General features: G+C 39.6%; 1 protein-coding gene across 4 annotated transcripts in view; it reads left to right on the top strand.

The window, feature by feature from the left end:
* LOC145279807 (kinesin-like protein KIF2A) overlaps positions 1 to 21978 on the top strand; it is a 152362-nt gene that overhangs the window by 39946 nt on the left and 90438 nt on the right. For all 4 annotated transcript variants that reach the window (XM_080131159.1, XM_080131161.1, XM_080131158.1 and 1 more), the window contains 3 exons: positions 3 to 150; positions 5914 to 6017; positions 14350 to 14512. In XM_080131159.1, coding sequence (XP_079987285.1) covers positions 3 to 150; positions 5914 to 6017; positions 14350 to 14512 — 415 coding nt within the window. The remainder of the gene's footprint in view (positions 1 to 2; positions 151 to 5913; positions 6018 to 14349; positions 14513 to 21978) is intronic.

Raw genomic sequence — 21978 nt, 5'->3', positions numbered from 1 at the left:
AGGACAACGGAAATCCAGTTGTGTAAAGGAAGTGGAGAGGATAAAGCAAAGGCGCGAAGAAAGGAGAGCTTCTCAACAAGCTGCCAGAGAATTGCATGATACAGAATACGACAAATCGGACCCGAACTGGGAATTTTTGTCCATGATGAAGTAATGAAATATTTTTTCTTTTAAATGTGGTTTTATTCATGAGAAATCGACTTACAGGCGGTTTGAGACAACTTTGATAATTGTTTTTGTATTCTTCCATTTTACAGAACAATTTGAACTATTTTATAGCGGTGACCTTCTCTGTAACTATTTCTCTGTACTACTTTTTGGTTTGAGCATTGGAATACTAGAAGCTTAAACATTAAGTCGATTTAAAATGCTCTAGATTTAATTTGGACTAGTTGTAAAATGCACAGAACAGGTGGTTAGTATATAGTCTGCACATATGCAGCATAAAGACTGGTTTCAACATGACTTTTAACGAAAGCCCTTCTTCGTTTTAGTTCTTACAAAGCGAAACGTTTTCGTCACTTTGTACTGTTTTTCACAGGTTTGCAAACTCATTTTTATATGAAGCAAAATCTATGTTCGCTTAGCGCCTTTTTGTTTTACAAGCAGCCAGTTCAGGTCAAAGATCATATCCTCAAGGTTGACTTCAGATTGATTTGTAATTTCTTCAGTCTTCTGCACGTGGCCTAGCCCATGCATGCCGTCTATGCATTCAATACAGAAGTGTTAATTTGATTTGACGGTGTATTTTTGCTATGCTGCAATTCTAACTCTCACCCTCACCCTTCACAGAAAGAAAATGAAAAGGAAGAAAAGAATACATTTCTCCCTCACCCTTTTGTTTGGTTGATGTGACACAAATGGTTTTTTTCACCTACTGTTCGGCGTATTTATTTTATAATTTAAATGGGCAACCACACAAATTTCTCTGCCACTTGACTGTTTCTTATGTTTCCGCTTCATGGAAGCCTGTGCCCTATTTTGTAAATTGCTTTTTACTTCGACGGTCGAGTAATCCTTCAGCTTGGCTGTTGATTTGGCCATCTGGAGTGGATATTTCCTTATCTTTTTACCTCGATCTACTTCCTTTGTCATCTTGTTTTCCATGCGTCTTTTCATCGGATGCGACAATTCAATGTTAGCATCGTTTCTTAGTAACAGGAATATGCCTTCTATTGGCAGTTCCTCGAATATTCCAATCTCAATTTTGTTTTTGTTCTGTCCATTGTTAGATTAACTGGACATAAGAGTATCCTCAGAGTTCTTCCATCAATTCCTTTTATCATCACATGCTTACGTGGCTTTTTCAGCTCACCTCATGACATTATTTCCTTTAACAGCAAACATTGAGATGTTCCCATGTCTCTTAACAAGGTGACTGGCATTTGTTTCCTTTTCCCATTCTGGATGAATGGTTGATACATATTCATCTTCTGCTTCGTCACCACAGTTCTTTGCAGTTTAATTTCCACTGTTTTATTCAGCTCAGGTCCACAACCTAATTGGTGTTTAGATGCGATAAGCCTCATTTTCTTTGCATCTGTAGCATGCAATCAGTTTATCTTTATCCGGTAGTGCTTGGTTTTCATTGCTTGTCCAAATGTTAAAGTTCTTAGTATCCCCGCTCGTAGTGATCTCTGCTTGTGGCTTATGATGTATTCTTCCACACATAGCCTAGCCCATGCATGATGCATGCACATTCAATACAAAACGGTTAATTTGATTGGACAGCGTTTCATTGCTATGCTAAAATTCTAAAAAGTACCTAAACTTGCGTGCAACAAGTCTAGATATTGCAATCATGGCCTGATTGTTGGAGTCATTTAGTTTTGATCGGAAGAGTAATGTCATAGGTGTCATCAGCTAGAATCAAAACCAAAACATATAGCGTTGCAGCCTTAGTTGTTACTGTTTGAGCTATCGTCAGATGGATACGAAATAGTTAAAAATGAACAGTCTTTAATGTAGAAATGTATATATTTGTGCATGCATACAAATAACACATTTTGACAACTTACGCCTACCAATTTTGTTTATTTTTGGACCCTCAGTAGTTATTTTTATCAGCTAAAAACCCGTAAAACAATGCTCCATAAAAACGCAACCTACCTCACGCCACTCTGCAACCTTGCGTCTCAGTGGAGATGCACTTTGAAAAAAAATGGAGACACACACACACACATACGTACATGCACAGACATACGCACACGCACATACATACAAAGTGGAACAATAAAATTGTCATCCCAAAAAAGACTACATGATTCCATTTCCATGTATCTAGATGTGCTGAAGAGTGTGGTGGTCCCCTGGTGCAATCGGGTGGCTGCTGGCAGACCTTGGTGTGGCAGTAGGACTCTGCACCAGATCACAAGTCCAAAGAGACCCAAACTTGGCTTCAGAAGAAGTGCTATGACTTTATACCTTTCTCTCATTGGCCTCCCTTTTCTCCTGACCTGAACCTGCTGGACTATTTCGTTTGGTCATATGTCGAGAACATCACCAACATGACCTCCTACAACACCACAGTCATCCTGATCGCCTCCATTCGGCGAGTATTCACAAAACTCTCGCTGGCGCTTGTGAAAAAGGCATGCTCCCAGTTCTTGGTTTTCTCAAGTGGTGATTGATGCTGGAGGCGGCTATATTAAATAGATGTCAGTTCTACTACATAATCAAGTTACCGGAATTGGTTGGTTGTTTTTGTTTTACGGCATATCAACCCTTTTCAGGTTATTTAATGCCAAATCCAAAGATTTTGAAGAAAAATTTTTTAATAGAATATATTTGTTGTTTTCAAGTCGGTTTCTATTTAACCCATAGTTGGGACCCTAACAGGTACTACCACTCCGAGTCAGAGTGGACCTGGGAGCAATGGCAATTAAAGGGTGGCTCCACACTCTCCAAAGCCCGCAAGCTGGGGCCTCACCACTGGATATAGTTTAAGGTCATATCCAGGACCAGTTACCGGAATTGATTTTTTCAATAAAAGTTTTAAAATAAGGCTGTAGTTTTGTTTTCTTTGGAGTGACAAATTTATCGTTCCACCCTGTAATGAGTTTTATAAATCAAACTATGAATAGGTTTGGTATCTCTCTGTCTAAATCCGAAACTATACTATTACTTCTATTAATTGTATAATATCTTTCAATTTTATTCAGTTGGGGAAGGCAATAATGTAGTATCTGTCCTATTGTCTCGTGATATCACCCTCCCAGGTATTACCTCTTCCTTTGAGGTATTAATGTAATATATGTTCGTTCATCATGATACCATCCTCCTAGGTATTATCTTCTATTTTATAAGGAGTGGGAGGTAATATAGTATCTATTCTCTGGTCATGTTACCATCCTCCCAGGGATTACCTTTTTGAAGGGATAGCGATATACTAGTAAAAATATAGAACCCCTAATCACATATTTCTGTAGTTTATATAATGTGGTTTAAATCAATGAAAAGAACATACACTGAAATTTACTTTATGGCATCGAAGAAAGTGCCGAAAGTAGTTTTCTTTTATGAAGAATCGATTAACTTAAAGAGAATTGGCTAGGGAAGTGACGAATTATAGGAAAGAGGAGAGAGGGTATAAAACCCAAGAAAAAAGCGATGTATTATTGGGATTAATCGGACTACTGTTCTCATCTTGTTATTCTCAACAACTTTCGGTCAATGTAACCTCCAACCTTCATCAGGTGTAGCTTGTCAAATTCAGGCATGTTTTTGTTGAAGTCAGAAATGTGTTCCAAATTTTGAATAGAAATCTTTACAGGGGTAGAATGCTCTCGTTCTGTCACCCATGACCAAGTAGAAGTTTTAAGTAATTTGCAGTCGTATTCTTTACTAAAGATTGAACCCTCAATCTCCAGAAGAGTGTCACTCAGAAATGAATTTTGTTTATTACTTTATCCATTACACCATGGCCCTAACATGAATTTTGGTAGACTTTAATCTATTCTTGTTTTTAGATGTTCAATTTGTATTATATATATAATGGTGACGTCACCTATTATTTATAATTAATGGTTTCCATATTGTATTGGTCCCTCGATTTATCAGAGACGGATCTGTTTTCAGTGGCGTCCGTGTGTCCGTTAGTTCAGATTATTGCCAGGTAACCTCCATTAGTTTTTCCTGAAATTTTGTCACAAATTGTATTTCATTAAATAGATGTGCACATTAAAAAAAAATTTTCTTACAAAAATTCCGGTTGCACCCCTAGCGGCTCAAAAGAGATAGAAAATGCCCCAAAATGACCCAAAATGACACATTTTGCCCCATAACTTTTGATTCATCCATTAGATTTTTTTTTAAATTTGGCCAAAATGTGGAGCCCATTGTTCTTAATATAAATTCAGTATAGGTGACCCTGGTAAAATGCTGGTTCACACCCTTGAGGACTTTTAGTGCTAAAAACGCCACTTTTTGTGGATCCTTTTTCATATTTCTCAACAAAAACTTGATATGTCTGACTATGTAGTGGTTTTTCACGGTGGTCAAGTCAAATATACATGTGTTAAGGCCTAAAATTGCACCGTTATTCATTTACACTGGGATTCAGCCTCTCCAGGGGTTCAAAAGAGATCAAAAATGCCCTAAAATGGCCCAAAATTACACTTTTTGCCCCATAGTGTTTGATACATCCATTACTTTTTCTGAAACTTGGCCAAATTGTTCTTAATATAAATTCAGTATGAGTGACCCTGGCAAAATTCTGGTTCGCATCCCTCTGGGACTTTTAGGACTAAAAAGACATGCCTTTTTGGAGCTCTTTTTTCATATTACTCAAGAACTTGATATGTATGTCTATATAGTAGTTTTCCATGGCGCTGAATTCAAATATACATGTCTTAAGGCATGAAACTGCACCGTTTGTCCATTTTTCACTGGGATTCAGCATTCCCAGGAGCTCAAAAGGGATCACAAATGCCCCAAAATTGCAAAAATGACACTTTTTACTCCATAACTTTTGCACCCCATCCATTAGATTTTTTTGAAACTTAGCAAAAATGTGAAGGCAACGTTAACTAATTCACATTTCTCACATTCATCATTTCTTCACTTTTTTTTTGTGGCATCATCTCACATGCAGCACAACAACAACATACGCAGCTTGTTAAATTCTATACTAGGTATATACAGCATAATCGTGTTGACCCACCGGTTCCCGCTGGATCACCAAAGTTAAGCAATGTTGAACCTGCTCAGTACTAAATGCGTGACCTTTTGAGACTTCCAGGTACTGTATGTGCTCTCCACATGTCTTGGCATTCTTTCCACTCGTCCTGAACTTCTCCTTGCAACTGGGCTCAAACAGTGCCGATTCAGGAGAGGTGTGGTCGGGGAATGGACAACCCTTGTCTCACACTTACACACGCAGGAGGTATTCTTTGTCTTCTGAGACTGTACTAGGTTTGCTTAGTAGGTCATTGTCACCCAATATATGCACTGCTTCTTTGAGTCATCTTACTCTCCACCGTTATTCTCTATTTATAAATTTTACTTCATTCCATAATAGTAGATGGTTTCCCTTTTCCCTCCATATGTGATCAGCAATACCTATTTTTTTCAACATCTCCACGTATTACGGCTTTTCAGTGTTCTTCTAACCTTAATTTAAGTGGAGGACAGGTCTCATCTTTGTATATTTTTTCACATTTACATGGAATCCTATACATGCAGTTCTTTTGAGTGAGGAGATTGTTTTATTTTTATTTTTATTTTTACTTTTATTGAAGGAAGAAGATTGGTAACGGTTAGGAGGAGGAGGAGGAGGTAGATTAAAAAATAAGAGAATACGTGAAACAATATTACTTACAATATTTTGATTATTTTAAACGACAATATGATGTGTCAATTTTCATTAGTTTTAAAAGTGTTTTCTTTCTTTTTTTTTTTTTTCTCCTTCTGTAGGGACTTCCGAACTAGTCTGGATTACCGTCCTCTCACTGAATCAGATGCTATAGAAGATCATCAAATCTGTGTTTGTGTTCGAAAGAGGCCACTGAATAAAAAAGGTATGTTACTATCAATATCATTCAAATCATATATCTTACTGCTTAGTGACTATTTTAATTAATTATTATTTAAAATCTATGTAGAGAGGTAAAAAAAACCCAACCTTTCTCTAACTAACTCATATAAGTGGGTTAAGCAGGCAAAATAATTTCGTTAGATCGGTTATCTTGTGGATAAGCCTTCGTCTCCAGTTCCAGTTTATGCCATTGTGGATTCAAATTTCACATTGGAGAATTGTTCGTTTGTGTGTGTTAGATATTGGCAGGCAACGCCGGGAAGAAAAACATTCAATGGGTTGCGCACACACACACACACACACACACACACACACACACACACACACACACACACAAATGGATTAAAATGTTAAGAATTCAGGATTTCCACCATTTTCTAATGGAATGCATAATTCAACCCAGAAATATTTGAGAAGATATCGGTCAAACGGTTGAAACAATAGACAAAGGAAATATTAGAAATTCTAATGGGAAAGAATGTGATTATAAATAAAATCGTCACAGGGAAAGAGTCAATCAGAGAAAGAGAGAGAGAGAGAGAGAGAGAGAGAGAGAGAAAGAGAGGAAGAGAGAGTTGCAGCACGTGTTATTATTTCTTCACCATCCAACCGTCTAACTACACATCCCTCACACCTTTTAATAAACTTCAAAGCAAGAATAATAATTTGTCACAGAAAAGCTGATTGTCCAAGTAAAATAAAAACAATAATAAATTTTTGTAGATCAACGGTGTTGTGATTTTTACTTCGCTGTCAGTGTGTGTATATACTTGTGCAGCAACAAATGTACATATAAACATTATATAGACTGGACAAAGGCATTTTGAATAATCGACTATGGCGATTATGTAACAATTGTTTGTTTTGTTCTAGTGTTCCAGTTATTTTAGATTATTTAAACTTATTCTCATCCTGAGTGTTATTTTCACAGTGTTTTAGCTGATGTAACTGACCTTCTTCAGATGTGTATTGTTGTATGATACTATTGTGGTCACAGGACCACATGTGGTACTATCATTCCTTGAGGAGTGTAACTTGATGTGTTTGCATCATGAGGACGTCTCTGGAAGTGCTGTTATTGTACTGGTATGGCTCTTGGGTGGTGGGTAAATGATAGTCACAGTCCTGCATAAAGCGTGGATATCTTTGCTAGTAATGAAATATATTTGTACTGCATTCCGAAAAACATCATTTATACTACATTCTGTTGGAATTTTTTTGTATCAATAATGGTGCATCCCCCCTGTTTACATTTATTATTTTTTATCTGGTTCTTATATATGATTTTCTGTATTTCGTATCTTTTATGATTTTTAGTTTCGTATATTTTGGGTTTGTACGAAACTCCCTTTAATTTGGAGAAAAGAGAAATGCTAGTTCCATGATGACGTCACGAGCCCAGCGTCAGATTTGCTCTCTTTTGAAATTCCGCCGACGTGGAGATTGGACGTTTGTTTCATTGCCCGGTGCTGAAAATGGAATTTTGACGAGCCTCCTTCAAAGAAAAAAACCCAGCAAGAATACCCGGATATGTGACGAGACATACTTCTGAAAACTATCTACGTGACTACAGTTTTGCATGTACTTTAGAAGGAGTGAAATTATTTTAAAGAAAATACCTTATTTTATGTGACAAGGAATTTTGGAACCTTCTACAAAGAAGAAAACCCAGTAAAGAAAACCTCGGACAAGTCTTGCTTTGGAAATCCATCTGCGTGTCTACAGTTTGCACGCAAACATGGAGGGAGAGAAAATTCTAAAAGAACTTTGAACGAGAAAAAAAAAAGAAAAAGGCACGTGCCTGACTGGTTTTCAATTTGTGAGTACGCTCCTAAAATTTATTTCATATGCGAGTGTGATTAGGAAATACTATTTTGAATCTTATTGTATTCGTTCATGGATACGACATCTTCATTATAAGAACCAGTGTTATTTTTTTCATTATATGTTACCTTGGCGTTTCATAAGTTTAATGCCCGCAAAGGGAAAAATTTGCAATTAAATTTATTGTGAATAAAATCTCTTCTTCGTTTCAAAGCAAGACCTTTATATTTTATTCTTTACCCCCCCCCCTTTTATTGTATGCTGTCATTTTTTTTTTTTTTTTAGGTTAGTTACTTTAGCGTCGAATTTATCTGGAAGCAAGATAAAATTCCGACAATTCCGAATAAACAATTTAATTTAAGCTGGTTCACACGCCACTATTTTCAGAGGAAGAAAAATATACCAACTGCTGAATTCTCCCTCACGGTGACAAAAACAAAAGAGAGGGGGCAAAACTCTTCAACAAAAAAGAAAGAGAGAAAAATAATACATAAAAAAAGAAAGAGACAAAGAGAAAAAAGAAAAAGGATTGCTATTTATATTATATTAAGCTCGTCATTAGTGTTATTGAGTTTGGATTTTGACCTTTCGAATGTACTCAATGCCAAGCAATACTGTTAACATTCATTAACTTCGTCAAGATCAGATTTGGTTGTTATCACACTAATGACGGCTGCAGCGGCATTTCAATGCAAAAACACTGTAGCAACACGCAAGAAACATATAACGTCGGTATAAAGAACGTCTCAGTTGCGCGTACATCTGTTGTCTACACCCACGCATTGTTTCACCGACGTATCTGAAACCACCTCACGTGACAAAGATGTTGTTTTTTTTCATCCAATTGGATTATGAAGAAAGTGAATTTCAAAAATATTTCCCTAACAGTCTCCGCTGAGAGCCGGTTTGAAACCTATAAAAAGGCACAAAACAGTCAGTCGCAGTTAAAGCCAGCCAGCATGACAACCAGATAGACTCTGTCACGGTCCGACATAAAACAAGCAACATAGTTTCGCGCGCATCACTCATCTAAATTCTCCACATGGAAGTACCAGATCAGTGAGAATTAATATTTTTCCTTCTTGCTTCATTTTGCCTCAGTCAGAGAAAGATTTCTCTCTCTTGCTTTTCATTAAGGATATATATATATATATATATATATATATATATATATATATATATAGGTGATCCACATACAGTACTGTTTCGCTGTATCACAGCTCATCAGTGCGGCTAGACAGGCAACTACCTCAAGCCAGGATCGAGATTCGACCGCCCTTATGAGAGTCAAGGCTTCTAACCATTACGCTAATCGGCGGCTGCTGTGCGAGCAGTGAATTAACGATGTTTTGACATCGTCAGAAATACCTAAGCTTGTATATATATATATATATATATATATATATATATATATATATATATATATATATATGAACATTAACTTTGTGCCAAAATATTCCTTTCCAGAACATTTTTACATACTCAAACTTTGAATGATTTATTCATTATCACCTTCTTGGCTCGTGTAATGGATCAGCACACGCACATATAAAAATGTCAACAAAAAACATGATTCATTATTTCTTTCTATTGTTAGATAAAAGTCATATATTGAACTTTTAAAATCGCCTTTGCCTTAATTCTGTTTCTGACAACCTTTTTTTTTTATTTTTTGTTAGAGGTGGGGAAACATTTACCTATGCTCACATCACGACTTTGATAACAGGCATCGGTGAATGTCGACTTGGTAAACTTGAATGTCAACTTGGGAAACATTTGGGAATTTGGGAAACATTTGGAATTTGGGAAACATTTGGAAATTTGGGAAATATTTGGGAATGTCGACTTGGTAAACTTGAATGTCAACTTGCGAAACATTTGGGAATTTTGGAAACATTTGGAATTTGGGAAACATTTGGGAAACATTTGGAAATTTGGGAAATATTTGGGAATGTCGACTTGGTAAACTTGAATGTCAACTTGGAAAACATTTACCTATGCTCACATTACCACTGTAACACCAGGCATCAGTGAATGTCGACCAAGTCCCCTACAACACCATTGTCTCGATGTAAGCCAGATATTTCTGCCTTTGAGCAGAGAGTACACGCGTAGTTCTCCTCTCAGTCAGCTTGGTGGCTGGTGTGTGATGTCTGTTCTGACGCTGCACCCAAGTTAAATTGTTCTTAGTCAATGGAGGGGAAAACTTTCTATACTAAGACAATTTTGCTAATTTATTTTATTGCGGCCTATTATTCTCATCTTAATTCGTTGTTGTTTCATGACGTTTCGGCCAACTAATCCTCTGGCCTTCATCAGGTGGTAACCACGATGGATAGGAACTTCGAATCTCTTAACTGCATTCTCAGCAATCACTGCCATCCGTAGTTGTTGTCGTCTCACCACGTTTTGGCCAAGTATGCCTTTGGCCGGCTTTTGGGTAGGATTGAAATCGCTATCTTTAGACAAGGCTCATCTGGAACCGTAGAGATTCAACATCTCTATTAACTGCGGCACGGGCCCTGTGAAACAACAACCAATAAAGATGAGAATAATAGTCCGCAATAAAATAAAAAAAATTAACATAAATAATACTCATCTCAATAATGAATTCCAATTAAAATAAGACAATTTTATGTTTGCACACTGCCAGAGTGCTCCCTTTTGGAGGAGCTGCTTTTCTCCCATATTAAAACCGACCTTGTGCATATTTTGTTTTTATGGGAAAACAAATAAATACTGAGAGCACACATGTAGTTTAACCGGTCGCAGTGAACACCAGGACTCTTTCACCTTAATATTGTGACCTCCTAAACAGGACCACAACATTGGCGACATATGGATTCAAAAAAGGGCCCACAAGGATCTCCTTTAGATAAACAACCAACTTCTGTTCAACAAATTCGTATTTTTCTACCTTCTTTGAAAAAAAGTAATGATTGGCTCCACAAAGTTTTTTCAATGACGAAAAATCACCTCACTTTGGAAAAGTTTATTTTTCAAAAAGTTGTGAGTAGAAAAAATCTACAAAGCTGTTTATTGCTAAAGAATTGACCTAACTCATTTCCAACTTTTGGTTTGTGCAAGTCATGCACATTTTTCAAATTTGAAATAAGACATTTTTATTGCCCTAGAATTTTTTTTCTTTATCCAAAAGCCTTTATTTTTGGACTGTTTGTTGAAAGTGAACATTTTTTGTGTTTTAAACACACAAACGAAAAAAAAAAAAAAAAAGAAACTAGTGTTTTCTTGAGGGCTGACTTATTTTTGCTTGTGCAAATATCTTAGTTTTTCCTCTTTGTAAGAAACCATTTTCGTTTTACAGTATATATTTGAAAAAAAAAATTTTTATTGCTAGAACCTAAAAATTTCTCTGTCAATGGTCTGCATGATTTTTGTTTTCTCGGTAAAACAACAAGAAAAAGAAAAAAAAGTATATCAAATGTATGAAGGATCGAAACTCCATTACGAGAATTCAGGACAACAACGTAAATACTCAACTGGATTTTTGCTATGAAAAGAAATTTCAGTTCGTTTTATTATTCCAAATTCTTCTAGACTCAAAACTCATTGTATTTTTTTCTCAAGAGAGAGTTAAAATAAATTCTCAATTGTCTTTTGTTCTCTACGAAAAATTGAACATTTTTTTTTATTAAAGCCACATGTATGTGACTTTTTTATTTTTTGTGAATATTAATGTGGCATATCTTCTCCATAAAGTCGCGGTTTTTCTGTTTCTCATTTCTTAGACTCAGATTTGTCTTGTGAGTTTATTTATTTTACAAAATGGAAGAGATTTCTAGGCAACTAGTTGAAATGATAAATTCACAGTAAACTCAGACTTTGGAATTACAGAAACAAAGAGAAAAAGAAAGGAGAGAAAGAGAAAGAGAAGAAGGAAAAAGAGAACGAGAAGCAGAAAGAGAAGAAGAAAGAAGAGAAAAAGAAGCGGAAAGAAAAGAAAGAAAAGGAAAGAAGGCAATTCAGCGGAAAAAATACTGGAAATGTAGACACAGGCAAAGAAAAAATTGGAACTAACTAAAGTAGTAGCGAAAAAAGACGACAACGAGTGAGATCAAAATATTTTTTCCCAAACCACAATTTGCTCAGCATTAGAAACATTTCATTATCATCTTGAAAAGGAGTGGACTTTTGAAGGCCATTTTCTCAGATTTGGTGATGTATTCAGGATTGATTGTAAGTCATGGAACGAGCAGATAAAGGTTTGTTCGTTATTACAAAAATTAGATACTACGGAACATAATAAGTTTGTAGACTACATCATCCCTAAACTGACAAGCGAATTGTCTTTCGATGAGGCAGTGTAATCTTTGTCCAAAAATCAGCTTATTTCATGAAAGATGGAGATGCATCTACCTGACTTGCAAAGAAGACCAAGGTTACACCACACTTGCTTCAGTCGTAAATAGACACTGTGATGATTTCGAACTATCCTCATTGATGACCGGCAACTTTAAAGCCCTGATTTTTATTCAAGGCTTAGTGTTGACTAAGGATGCTGAACTCAGACGCTAAACAGATTGGAAAAGGAACCAAATATAACCCTTCAACAGTTGGCTGAGGAATGCCAAAGAATTATCTCAGAGAAGCAAGACTCCAAAAATATAGAAGAGACAGCTGTAGCACACATTAGAAAGGTACGAATTAACAAAAACTCTTAGTCTCCAAACAGTCAAATGAAAGCCAAACATGACCCTCTAGAAAAATAGTCAAGTGAAAGCCAAACATGACCCTCTAGAAAAATAGTCAAGTGAAAGCCAAACATGACCCTCTAGAAAAATAGTCAAGTGAAAGCCAAACATGACCCTCTAGAAAAATCCCAAAAGAAGCCTGAGTTACCCTGTTACTCATGCCAATGACGTGAATAACTCCATTGGCAGAAGGATTGTCCATACCCGTCCTGGAAATGTAATCAGTGCAGACACAACGGACACAAAGCCTCACATTGCAGAGCAAAAGGACCTTGTAGGTGCTACATGTAGGTGCTACAATGAGGACTTAAGTGGAGGATGAAAATTTGCAGAAGTACGTGATGGTAAAAATTGGGGACAAGAAGTTTAGACTTCAACCTGACAGTGATTCGAATTTTTCCATCATAAACCACCATACTTGGTGCAAAATCAGAAAACCGAAAATGAAGAAAACCAATAAAGTTGCTCGTTCAATAATTGGAGAAAGAATAAGATTTGAAGGTGAGGTTACCACTAACGTAATGTTGAAGGGAAAAACACTGAATCTGAAGATGTTTGTATTAAAAAACACTAATAACCTTTTTGGTACAGACTGGATTAAAAAATTTGAACACTGGGACTCACCCTTTAGCGATTTTTGTCAAAAAGTGGACAACCTTAGAGCCGAAGCTGAAAAACTAAAGAAAGGCCTGAAGATGTAATTCCTGTTCCGGTGTACATATCTCCCCGACCAACTGGACAAGCAGCAAAATCCAACCCCTTCATTGCTGAGGTCCCTTGATGCTGGAAGTATTCTTTCTTGAAGAATTTCTTTCCTCAGATTGCTAGATTTTGGAATTTCCTCCCTGTTTCCTTCTTCCCTGATTGTACTAAACTACAGAAGTTTAAATGTAATGTGAACAAATATCTCGCTGCTCACCTCTCCACAGTCCTCAGTTAGACATGATCTCAAGTAGTAGCCCTTTACGTTTTAAGTGGCAATATGCCTTGTTTGAGATGAAAAACAGTAAGAAAAAAATACAATCCTTGACTATGTTTTATAATTTTTTTTTTTCATTGAAGCTGAGAATTTTCAGACAAACGTTTATCCTTTGTTTCAATCATACGAAATCTTTTTTTAAAAAACTAACATACATGCCCATGACAACTAAATTGAACTCTAACCAGATTTTGCATTTCGTCTGATTGAAAAAAGATAATTATTTATTTGAAAATTCTCACATACTTGAAACGAAAAGAAAATATTGTATTCCAAAAATCACATAAATTAATCAAGTGGTTTTATTTTAAAAGAAAAGAAAAGAAAAGAAAATCAAATTTTATGGTGATCTCCCGACGCTATTTTGCAGGACAAAGGAGATAATTCTAAATAATTAAAACTTCTTTTAGAAAATCATTCTTATCATGGTGAGAGGGCTACGAATTCCTATTAATTGCTTAAAAATGATTTTATTTATAAAAATAAAATTACTTGATCAATTTACATGATTTTTTACGATATCTTCTTTTCGGCACGGGTACATACATCATATAGATTTTTCTTTACTTTTGTTTTTTTTTCCTTGGCGAGGAGTTATAGACTAACAACCAAATGATAAATCAAGCTTTAAATAACTTTAGTTTAACTGAATAAGTTTGTCTATTTACGAGTCGATTTTAGATCATGTAAGAATCTTTTTACGCTTGTGTTTTTTGAAATGGAAATTTTAATTTTATGGATTTATGCATTGTAATGTTTGTGTTTGAATTCTATATTCATGCAAACGTTTTGAATTGCAGAGTTGAGTCGACGCGAACCTGATGTGATAACCATTCCCGATAAGGACCATGTTATTGTACATGAACTGAAAGCCAAGGTCGACTTAACAAAATATGTAGAAAATCAACATTTCCGGTTTGATTATGCGTTAGATGAAAATGCAAATAATGAAATGGTTTATCGGTAAGTTTGTTCTCTAAATTATCTACATTTTAATTTATATTACGACATTTGTTTTAATATGTTCATATGCGGTATGATCACGCCATGATCTAACACCATTTCTTCTTAGATTGTCAAAGTTAAACAATGTTGAGCCTAGTCAATACCAGATGGATTATCACTTAGGAACACTAGCAATATCTTAAAAAAAAAAACTAGCATCAAAATTATCTCCCCCTGACTGGGATTTAAATACAACGCGTGATCGCTTGCAAAGTTAATTTTTTTTTACATGGAGATCACCACTTATCAAGGCCCGGAAGCCACTCAGGGATAAGGGTTATTGCGTGTACAGTAATCAATGGGATAGTATCATAGTAACCGTTAGTATTGAAGATTTGATAAAGTGTCTTACTTAAGAGGGCTGTTCATCAGGAATTTGTTTATGTTGGACTTGAAGACATCCAAGTTGTATTCAGGTGGGAAACAGGCAAACGAAAAAGAGTTCCACAGTCGTGCATTTCTAAGAAAGTTCTACGCTTTGATTTAGGCACAGATAAAGAGTGGGGAAAATTAATGACAGTGGTTTTAGCTAGACGGGTGTTTATCGTGAAAGATTGGCAAGGGGGGACCAGAGATTGGAGCTCAGACGAGCACTTGCCATGGAAATAACGATAAAACAGTGACAGGCTCGCAATGTCTCTCCTGTGGGAGAGAGGCTGCAGGTAAGAGAAAAGGGCATCCCCACTAAGCCACAAAGTCTATTTTGTACTCAGTCAAGGCTGGATAGGCTGTTTTTTGCAGCTCCTGCCCAGATGTGGCAGCAATACTCCATCCTTGGATGTACTTACAGATAGAGAATTGTATCAGTGGTGAGATATCTTCTGGAGCGGTAGAAGGATCCCACCATCTTCCCAGCCGTGGCAACAGACTTTATGTACGTGTTCCATTTCAGATCAGGAGTAAAAGTCAAACCCAGAAGCTTTTTTTTTTTAATTTTTTTTATTACATTTTCACCCCAAACAAGGCAAATTGCCGCTTTGGTGTAGGGGGTACTATCAGGGGCAACAACTACTGGGGTACTATGTAGGGATTTGAGCAGCAAGATGTCGGTTCACGTTACACTTGAACTTCTGCACGTCAGTACTGTTGGGGAAGCAGGGACCTGGAATGGAATTCCAGAGTCTAGCGGTTCTGGGGAAGAAACTATTGGAGTAAAAAGATCTTTTACATCTAAGGATCTCTACAGTGTGGGGGTGAGATTTAGCAGCCTGTCGGGTTTGTCGATGGTGCTCACGTCGTGGGGGCACAAGTAATTACAGTTCGTCAGAGCATTCACCACTAAAATACTTGTAGAAAAGGCAGAGGGATGCAACGTTTCGTCGATGGGACAGAGGCTGAAGCTTAGATGCCAGTTTAGGGCCTATCAGGTTTGCGACTCTCTTTTGAACCTTGTCAAGGAGCGAGAGACTAGTAGCAAATGCACCAGCCCAGATGTGACAGCAATACTCCATACATGGGCGAATGGTGGCCTTATAGAGGTACAGGATACTTTCGGGTGTTAGTAGTTGTCTAGCACGGTAGAGAGAGCCTACCTTTCTTGCAGCGGCCCTGGCAATGCCTTCAATGTAATTGTTCCAACTCATGTTTCCTGTGAACATTAGGCCAAGGAGTTTGAAAGATGCACTCTCAGATAAAGAGTCGTTGGCCATTGCTATAGGTGGTAGAGAGGGTTTCTTGTAATTATTGAATGAAACTAGTTTAGTCTTGGCGGCATTGAACGCGACCAACCACTTTTGTCCCCATTCCACCACAGATTGGAGGTCTTCCTCTAGTGTTTCTGCCATTTCTTTAGAAATGTGTTCATTTGTCTTCCTGTCGTGCCTGCCATAGAGTGTAGTGTCATCAGCATATATACTCATCTCAGAGGCAATTTTGTCGGGGAGGTCATTTATGAATATCAGGAACAATAGAGGTCCAAGGATAGAACCCTGGGGCACCCCCGCATTCATATCATATTGTTTAGATGTACAACCATCGAGGACAACCTGGATTTTTCTCTTATCTAAGAAGGATTTAATTATGATAAGTATTCTACCAGTGATACCGTATGATCTAATCTTCCTGAGGAGACCCTCATGCCATACCCTGTCAAAAGCCTTAGATATATCTAGAGCTACCGCTCTCTGACCTCTCCCGCTTTGTCCAGTGAATGGTATATACGTTCAGAGATTACAGTTAGGATGTCAGCTGTGGAACGGGCTTGTCTAAATCCATATTGTTTGTCAGTCAGATGTTTAGCATCTGTAAGGTGATGGACTAGAGCATGGTTTATTAAGGTCTCAAATATTTTGGCAAAAAGTGGGAGGAGGCTAATAGAGCGATAATTTGATGGGTCAGTCCTTTCGCCAGAATTCTTGAATACTGGTACAACAGAAGCAGTTTTCCAACAGCCCGGAAAGCAAGCTTCATTAAGGCATTTGTTGTAGAGTTTGGAGAGAACTGGAGCTACTTCGACTGAGCACTTTTTTAATAGCACAGCTGGGATTAGATCGGGTTCACATGCTTTTGAAGTGTCAAGGTTTTTTATGATAGCATGCACCTGAGCAGGGGTGATTTTCAGATCGTCTAGCGTGGCATCTGTCCGCATAGGAAAGTCAGGTGGGGGGTGGTTGGAAGGGTCCAGTGTGGAGTTTGAGGCAAACCGACTGGCAAGCATGTTAGCCTTGTTGGTTGCTGAGGAGACAACCTCGTGGTTGTTGGTTAGTGGGGGAATTGTTGATTGCCCATTATTTACTACACTGTTGTAGATTTTCCAGAAGTCTCGAGTTCCTAGATTTTATGCTTCGATGCGCTTTTTAGTGGTTTCCGTAAATTCTCTCTTAGCTGTCGCTATTTCTTTCTTAACATTATTTCTAGCTTCTATATACTTCAGTCTGTTTGAACTGGACTTATGTCGGTTAAACCTACGGTATGCATGCTGCTTTTGAGCAATGGCAGTTGCGCAAGTCGACGTAAACCATTGGGGAGAGTGGGGCTTACTATAAAATTTCCGCATGGGAACATGCGCTTCGATTGCAGTTTTGAACCAGTCAGTGGTCTCGTTTGCACATTGTTCAGCAGGGAGAGAGAAAATATTTCTCCATGGGGCATCTCTGATTAGTTTCCTGATGGCTTCCCAGTCAGCCTTTTTGAAACAAAAATGTAGTAGGCAAAAAAAAAAAAAATAAATAAATAAATGTTCTGTCAGCAACAGTACAACTTCAAAATAGTCAATATCGCCCACCTCCAGAAGAGAGGGAATTCCTGTCCGTGATAACCGTGGTAAAAGAAGACACACTCCAATCGCCAGAAACACCCACACACACATTTTGCAGGACACTGCCGACTCGTCTCTAGCCTCCTGCTTTTATAGTGGCCGGGAATTATCCATTTGCATAATCACATGAGACAGAAACGTGATTTTCCGAGAGTTGCATGGGGTAAATGCTAATAAAAACCCCCGGACGCCATCTTGGAATTCTCTTTTTCCCCCCAACTGGTGACACAACAGACATACCCGAGGTAAGCTCTTTTTCCCCTCATTTTAGTTATTGCTGCTTCTGCTACACTCCCCCCTGATCTCATGATCACAAATGGGGCAGGGGGGCAGTCGTCTCTGTCTGGTACTTCTCCGAAGAACCGGAGGCAGCACTTCCTCCCTGCCATCCTCCTCATCGCCATTATTGCCACCAGTCTGCTCCATAGGCGGTGTTTCACAATCAGGGCAGGGGGGCAGTATTCGTTTCTGTCGGGTACTCCTTCGTAGAGGCAAGACGGGTGGTCCCTCCTCCGCTTCTTCAGTATGTACATTATATGGCTCAAAACCCTCTTCGTCGTCCTGCATCATACTCTCTGTCTTTTCAGAAGACATCATACTGTCTGAGTCTCCCTCTTCCTCCGATGTAACAACATAATGGCGAGGGCGCAAATCCTTCACGTGACGAGGCACACCGTCCACCAAAATCGACTGAGGGCTGATCACCTTGGTCACCTCACCCTTGCCGAACCTCGTGGTACATCGATTTTGCAGTCTTCTGACCCATACGCGATCTCCAACCTGGTAAAAGCTGTTCTTGGGACCTGGGGACGCAGTTGCGAGATTGGTCTCCTTTACTCGAACTTCGTATTGATAAATCCTGTTGGCAGGCGCAGTGGAGGGAGATGTGTCGTCTCTTGGTGTGATGTTATACCAGTAGACAGCCTCCTGTATGGGACAACACATTCTAGCCGCTATTCGTTTCACTGTACGATGACATCGCTCCGCTATGCCATTCCCGGCTGGAGCGTATGCACAACGGAATCGCAAGTGAACTCCCCATTTACATGCAAATGCTTGGAACATATTGCTGCAGAAAGCTGTGTCATTGTCTAACAGGAGTTCATGCGGCGCGCCACGCTCGAGGAACACTGCCTCCAACTGATGAATCACGCTTGCCGAGTCCTGCCTTGCCAATTTCCTCCAAATGGAGAAACGCGATGGACCACAGTCTGTTAAAGTTAAAAAATGGAAGGTGCCATAATGCGTGATATCCATTCCAATTCTCTGCCAATTCTCGTTAACTTCCAGCTTTCCCTTTTCCCACCTGACTGGCGCTGGGTCAATGGACTGACATTCCTCGCATTTCTGTATGACCGTTCTGACAGTTGCTTTTGTCGTGGTTGGACATCTTCTCCTGACAAAGTAGGTAGTGCGTCGCACCCCCGGATGTCCACTATCTTTGTGAATAGCCATGATTTGACTCTCATCCAGTTCGTCTGTGTGGACCGCGCCTATCACTGGGTCAAGACCGTTTTTCTTTTTTATTGCCTCAAACCACCGCTGTGGCACTCGTGTCAGTCGGTCAGCAATGTTTCGTGCTGATGGAACCAGCGTCACATCCACTGTCAGCCCGTACTCTTTCACGAGCTCCTTAAGAGTGCTTAATCGCCTCCTAATAAGCATCTCGCTTGCTGCTTTGGTGCGTACTCGCGCCTTTCCAGTTAGCGTGTCCGAGACCCAATGGTATACGCAAACAGAATCTGTCTTTATGTGTAGCACCTTGCTCTGCCACTGGAGAGCCAAATTGATGCCTTTCAATACGGCATCCAGTTCAGCCAAGTTGATATGTTGAGAGTCATCTTCAGGTCGCAGCCAACATGCATCTTCCAGCACAGTTTCACACATCTCCAAGGCTGCCCCAATTGCTAGGGAGCTAGCATCGACCCATACATTCAGCTCTTCGCCGTCCACACACCAATTTCCCTGTGCCGGATCGTTCTGCTGTGCAGATTTTAAGGTTTCGAACATCATACGATGTAGTACAGCGTCCCTTGCTTCATCATCCCAGCCCTTCGTTACCGAACTTACTCTCTTTCTGAGTATTCCGCAAGCCACACGAAGCCAACCGCACACCGGAAAGTGCCCGACAAGTCGACCACACAGGGAAAAGATTGTTCGTCGCGTAACAATACTGGGAGCCTCCGGAATTGCATTTCCTCGCTTCCACCGCAGTTCATTGCGTTCCATCCTGACTGCCAATCCCAGCACCCGTGCACCGTCCTTCAACTGCTCCGGGTTCTTGCACTCCAACCCGAACTGCGCGAGGTGTTCTCTCACACGGGTCGCGGGCACCACGTCTTCATTGACAAAAATGTCATCAATGTAAGCAGATGCTGCGCGGCTTATAACTTCTTCCCGAGATAGTACTTCGCTGACAATTGCTCTCATTATCAAGGGAGCCACATTCAAACCAAACCCCAGACGGGTCAGACAGTATTTTTTCCCATCGATTTCCACAGTGTCTCATGGACCCGGACTTGTAGGTATGCTCTTCTGAGGTCCAGTAGAGACACGTTAGCACCTTTTTGTCTCCACTCACGCAGCTTAGCCGCACAAACATCTGCGTTGGCCGTAAATGCGTCTACGTAATGATTTAGCTCCCGGTAGTCCATTACCAGGCGCACTTTGGCTTTGTTCTGCTGTATCACAGCCATCAGGGGAATTAGACCTTTGGGGGGTCCCAATTTATCCTCTGGGTATGGCACGAGCCAACCATTATCTATCCAGGTGTGGAGCTCCTGCGTGTATTCTTCACGAATTTCTGCTGGCACTGGGTACTCTGACACTCGATTATGCAGCCTTTCAGGGGGGTGGTCCACAGACCATTTCCACGATGCGGTCCACGTTCGGTTTTGATGGTCAAAGGTAGCAGTGAAATCTGGTTCATCGATAGAAATGGCTGCGCATTTAATACTTTTCCTGGCGCCCAGCCGCACTGATCCTGTAGGCTTGACAACGACACCTCCTAGAGCTTTTATGGCGTCGATCCCTAGAAGCAAGTCAAATCCCAGTGGCTTGCCATGCACCACCAACACATCGACTCTGGCAGACACACCTTCATCAGTGGATACAGAGACCGTTCCAACACCGCAGCACGCATGGGACATTCCACCAATTGTGTTGACATTTACGTTTGTTTTTCTCCAAGACCGGCACCGGTCTGCATGTAAAATTGTCCTGGAGCATCCTGTATCAATAAGCGCCAAACATCGCGTCCCGTCAACATGGATGCTTATCACCGGGAGCGTCGTGTTCACATCTTGGTTGGGAAGGAGACTGGCGCTTATGCGTCCTCCCCTTGCTCGTTTCCCGAGCAGTTCCGAGCCCAGTGTCCACTCTCACCGCAACGGTAACACAGTGTTCCACGTTTTCGACAGTCCCTTGCAAGGTGGCCTTTAACATTGCATTTGAAACAGGTCACGTTAACAGGATTATTCTGGGCCCTGTTGTTGGGTGAGCGTGTGGCCGCAACCACATCCTGATTTTGTTCGCCAGTCGTCGTCAAAATTCTCGCTCTCGACATTAGCTCCCCCATGGTCAGGGCTTTGATGTTCGGCACCTGTTGAAGAGCAATTGAGATGGTGTCAGGGAATCCAGTGACAAAAATTAATTTTGTGAGTCTCTCTGAGCTTTCTCCTGTGAATCCGGCCAATCCAACCAACTGCCTGATTTTGTTGGCGTACACATCCACACGTTCACCAGCCCATCTAACCATAGTTATTTTTCTATATGCTGCAAACGCGTCATCAGTAAATGCCTCCTTTAATCGAGCCTCAATCTGGTCTATTTTCTTTTGATCGTCCTCCTCCATTCCCATGTAGAGGGCCAGCGCATCGCCTTCCAGGTATAAAGGTAGCAGACTCGCTACGTCATCCACCTGCTGAAGTTGTGCGACAAGTCTCACTTTTTTCAGCCACGCTACAACGTCTCCCTCGCCAGAGAACGGCTTGATAATATCACTGCTTATCCGCACCTTCGCCATATTCGGGCCGAAATAGCTTAAAACAAAAATGTAGTAGGCAAAAAAAATAAATAAATAAATAAATGTTCTGTCAGCAACAGTACAACTTCAAAATAGTCAATATCGCCCACCTCCAGAAGAGAGGGAATTCCTGTCCGTGATAAC

This window comes from Euprymna scolopes, chromosome 7, assembly GCF_053919585.1.
Source record: "Euprymna scolopes isolate OS-2025 chromosome 7, ASM5391958v1, whole genome shotgun sequence".
In the NCBI taxonomy this organism is placed as follows: domain Eukaryota; kingdom Metazoa; phylum Mollusca; class Cephalopoda; order Sepiida; family Sepiolidae; genus Euprymna; species Euprymna scolopes.
Note: the sequence above shows the minus strand (reverse complement) of the source record. Positions and strands in the feature narration are given on the sequence as shown.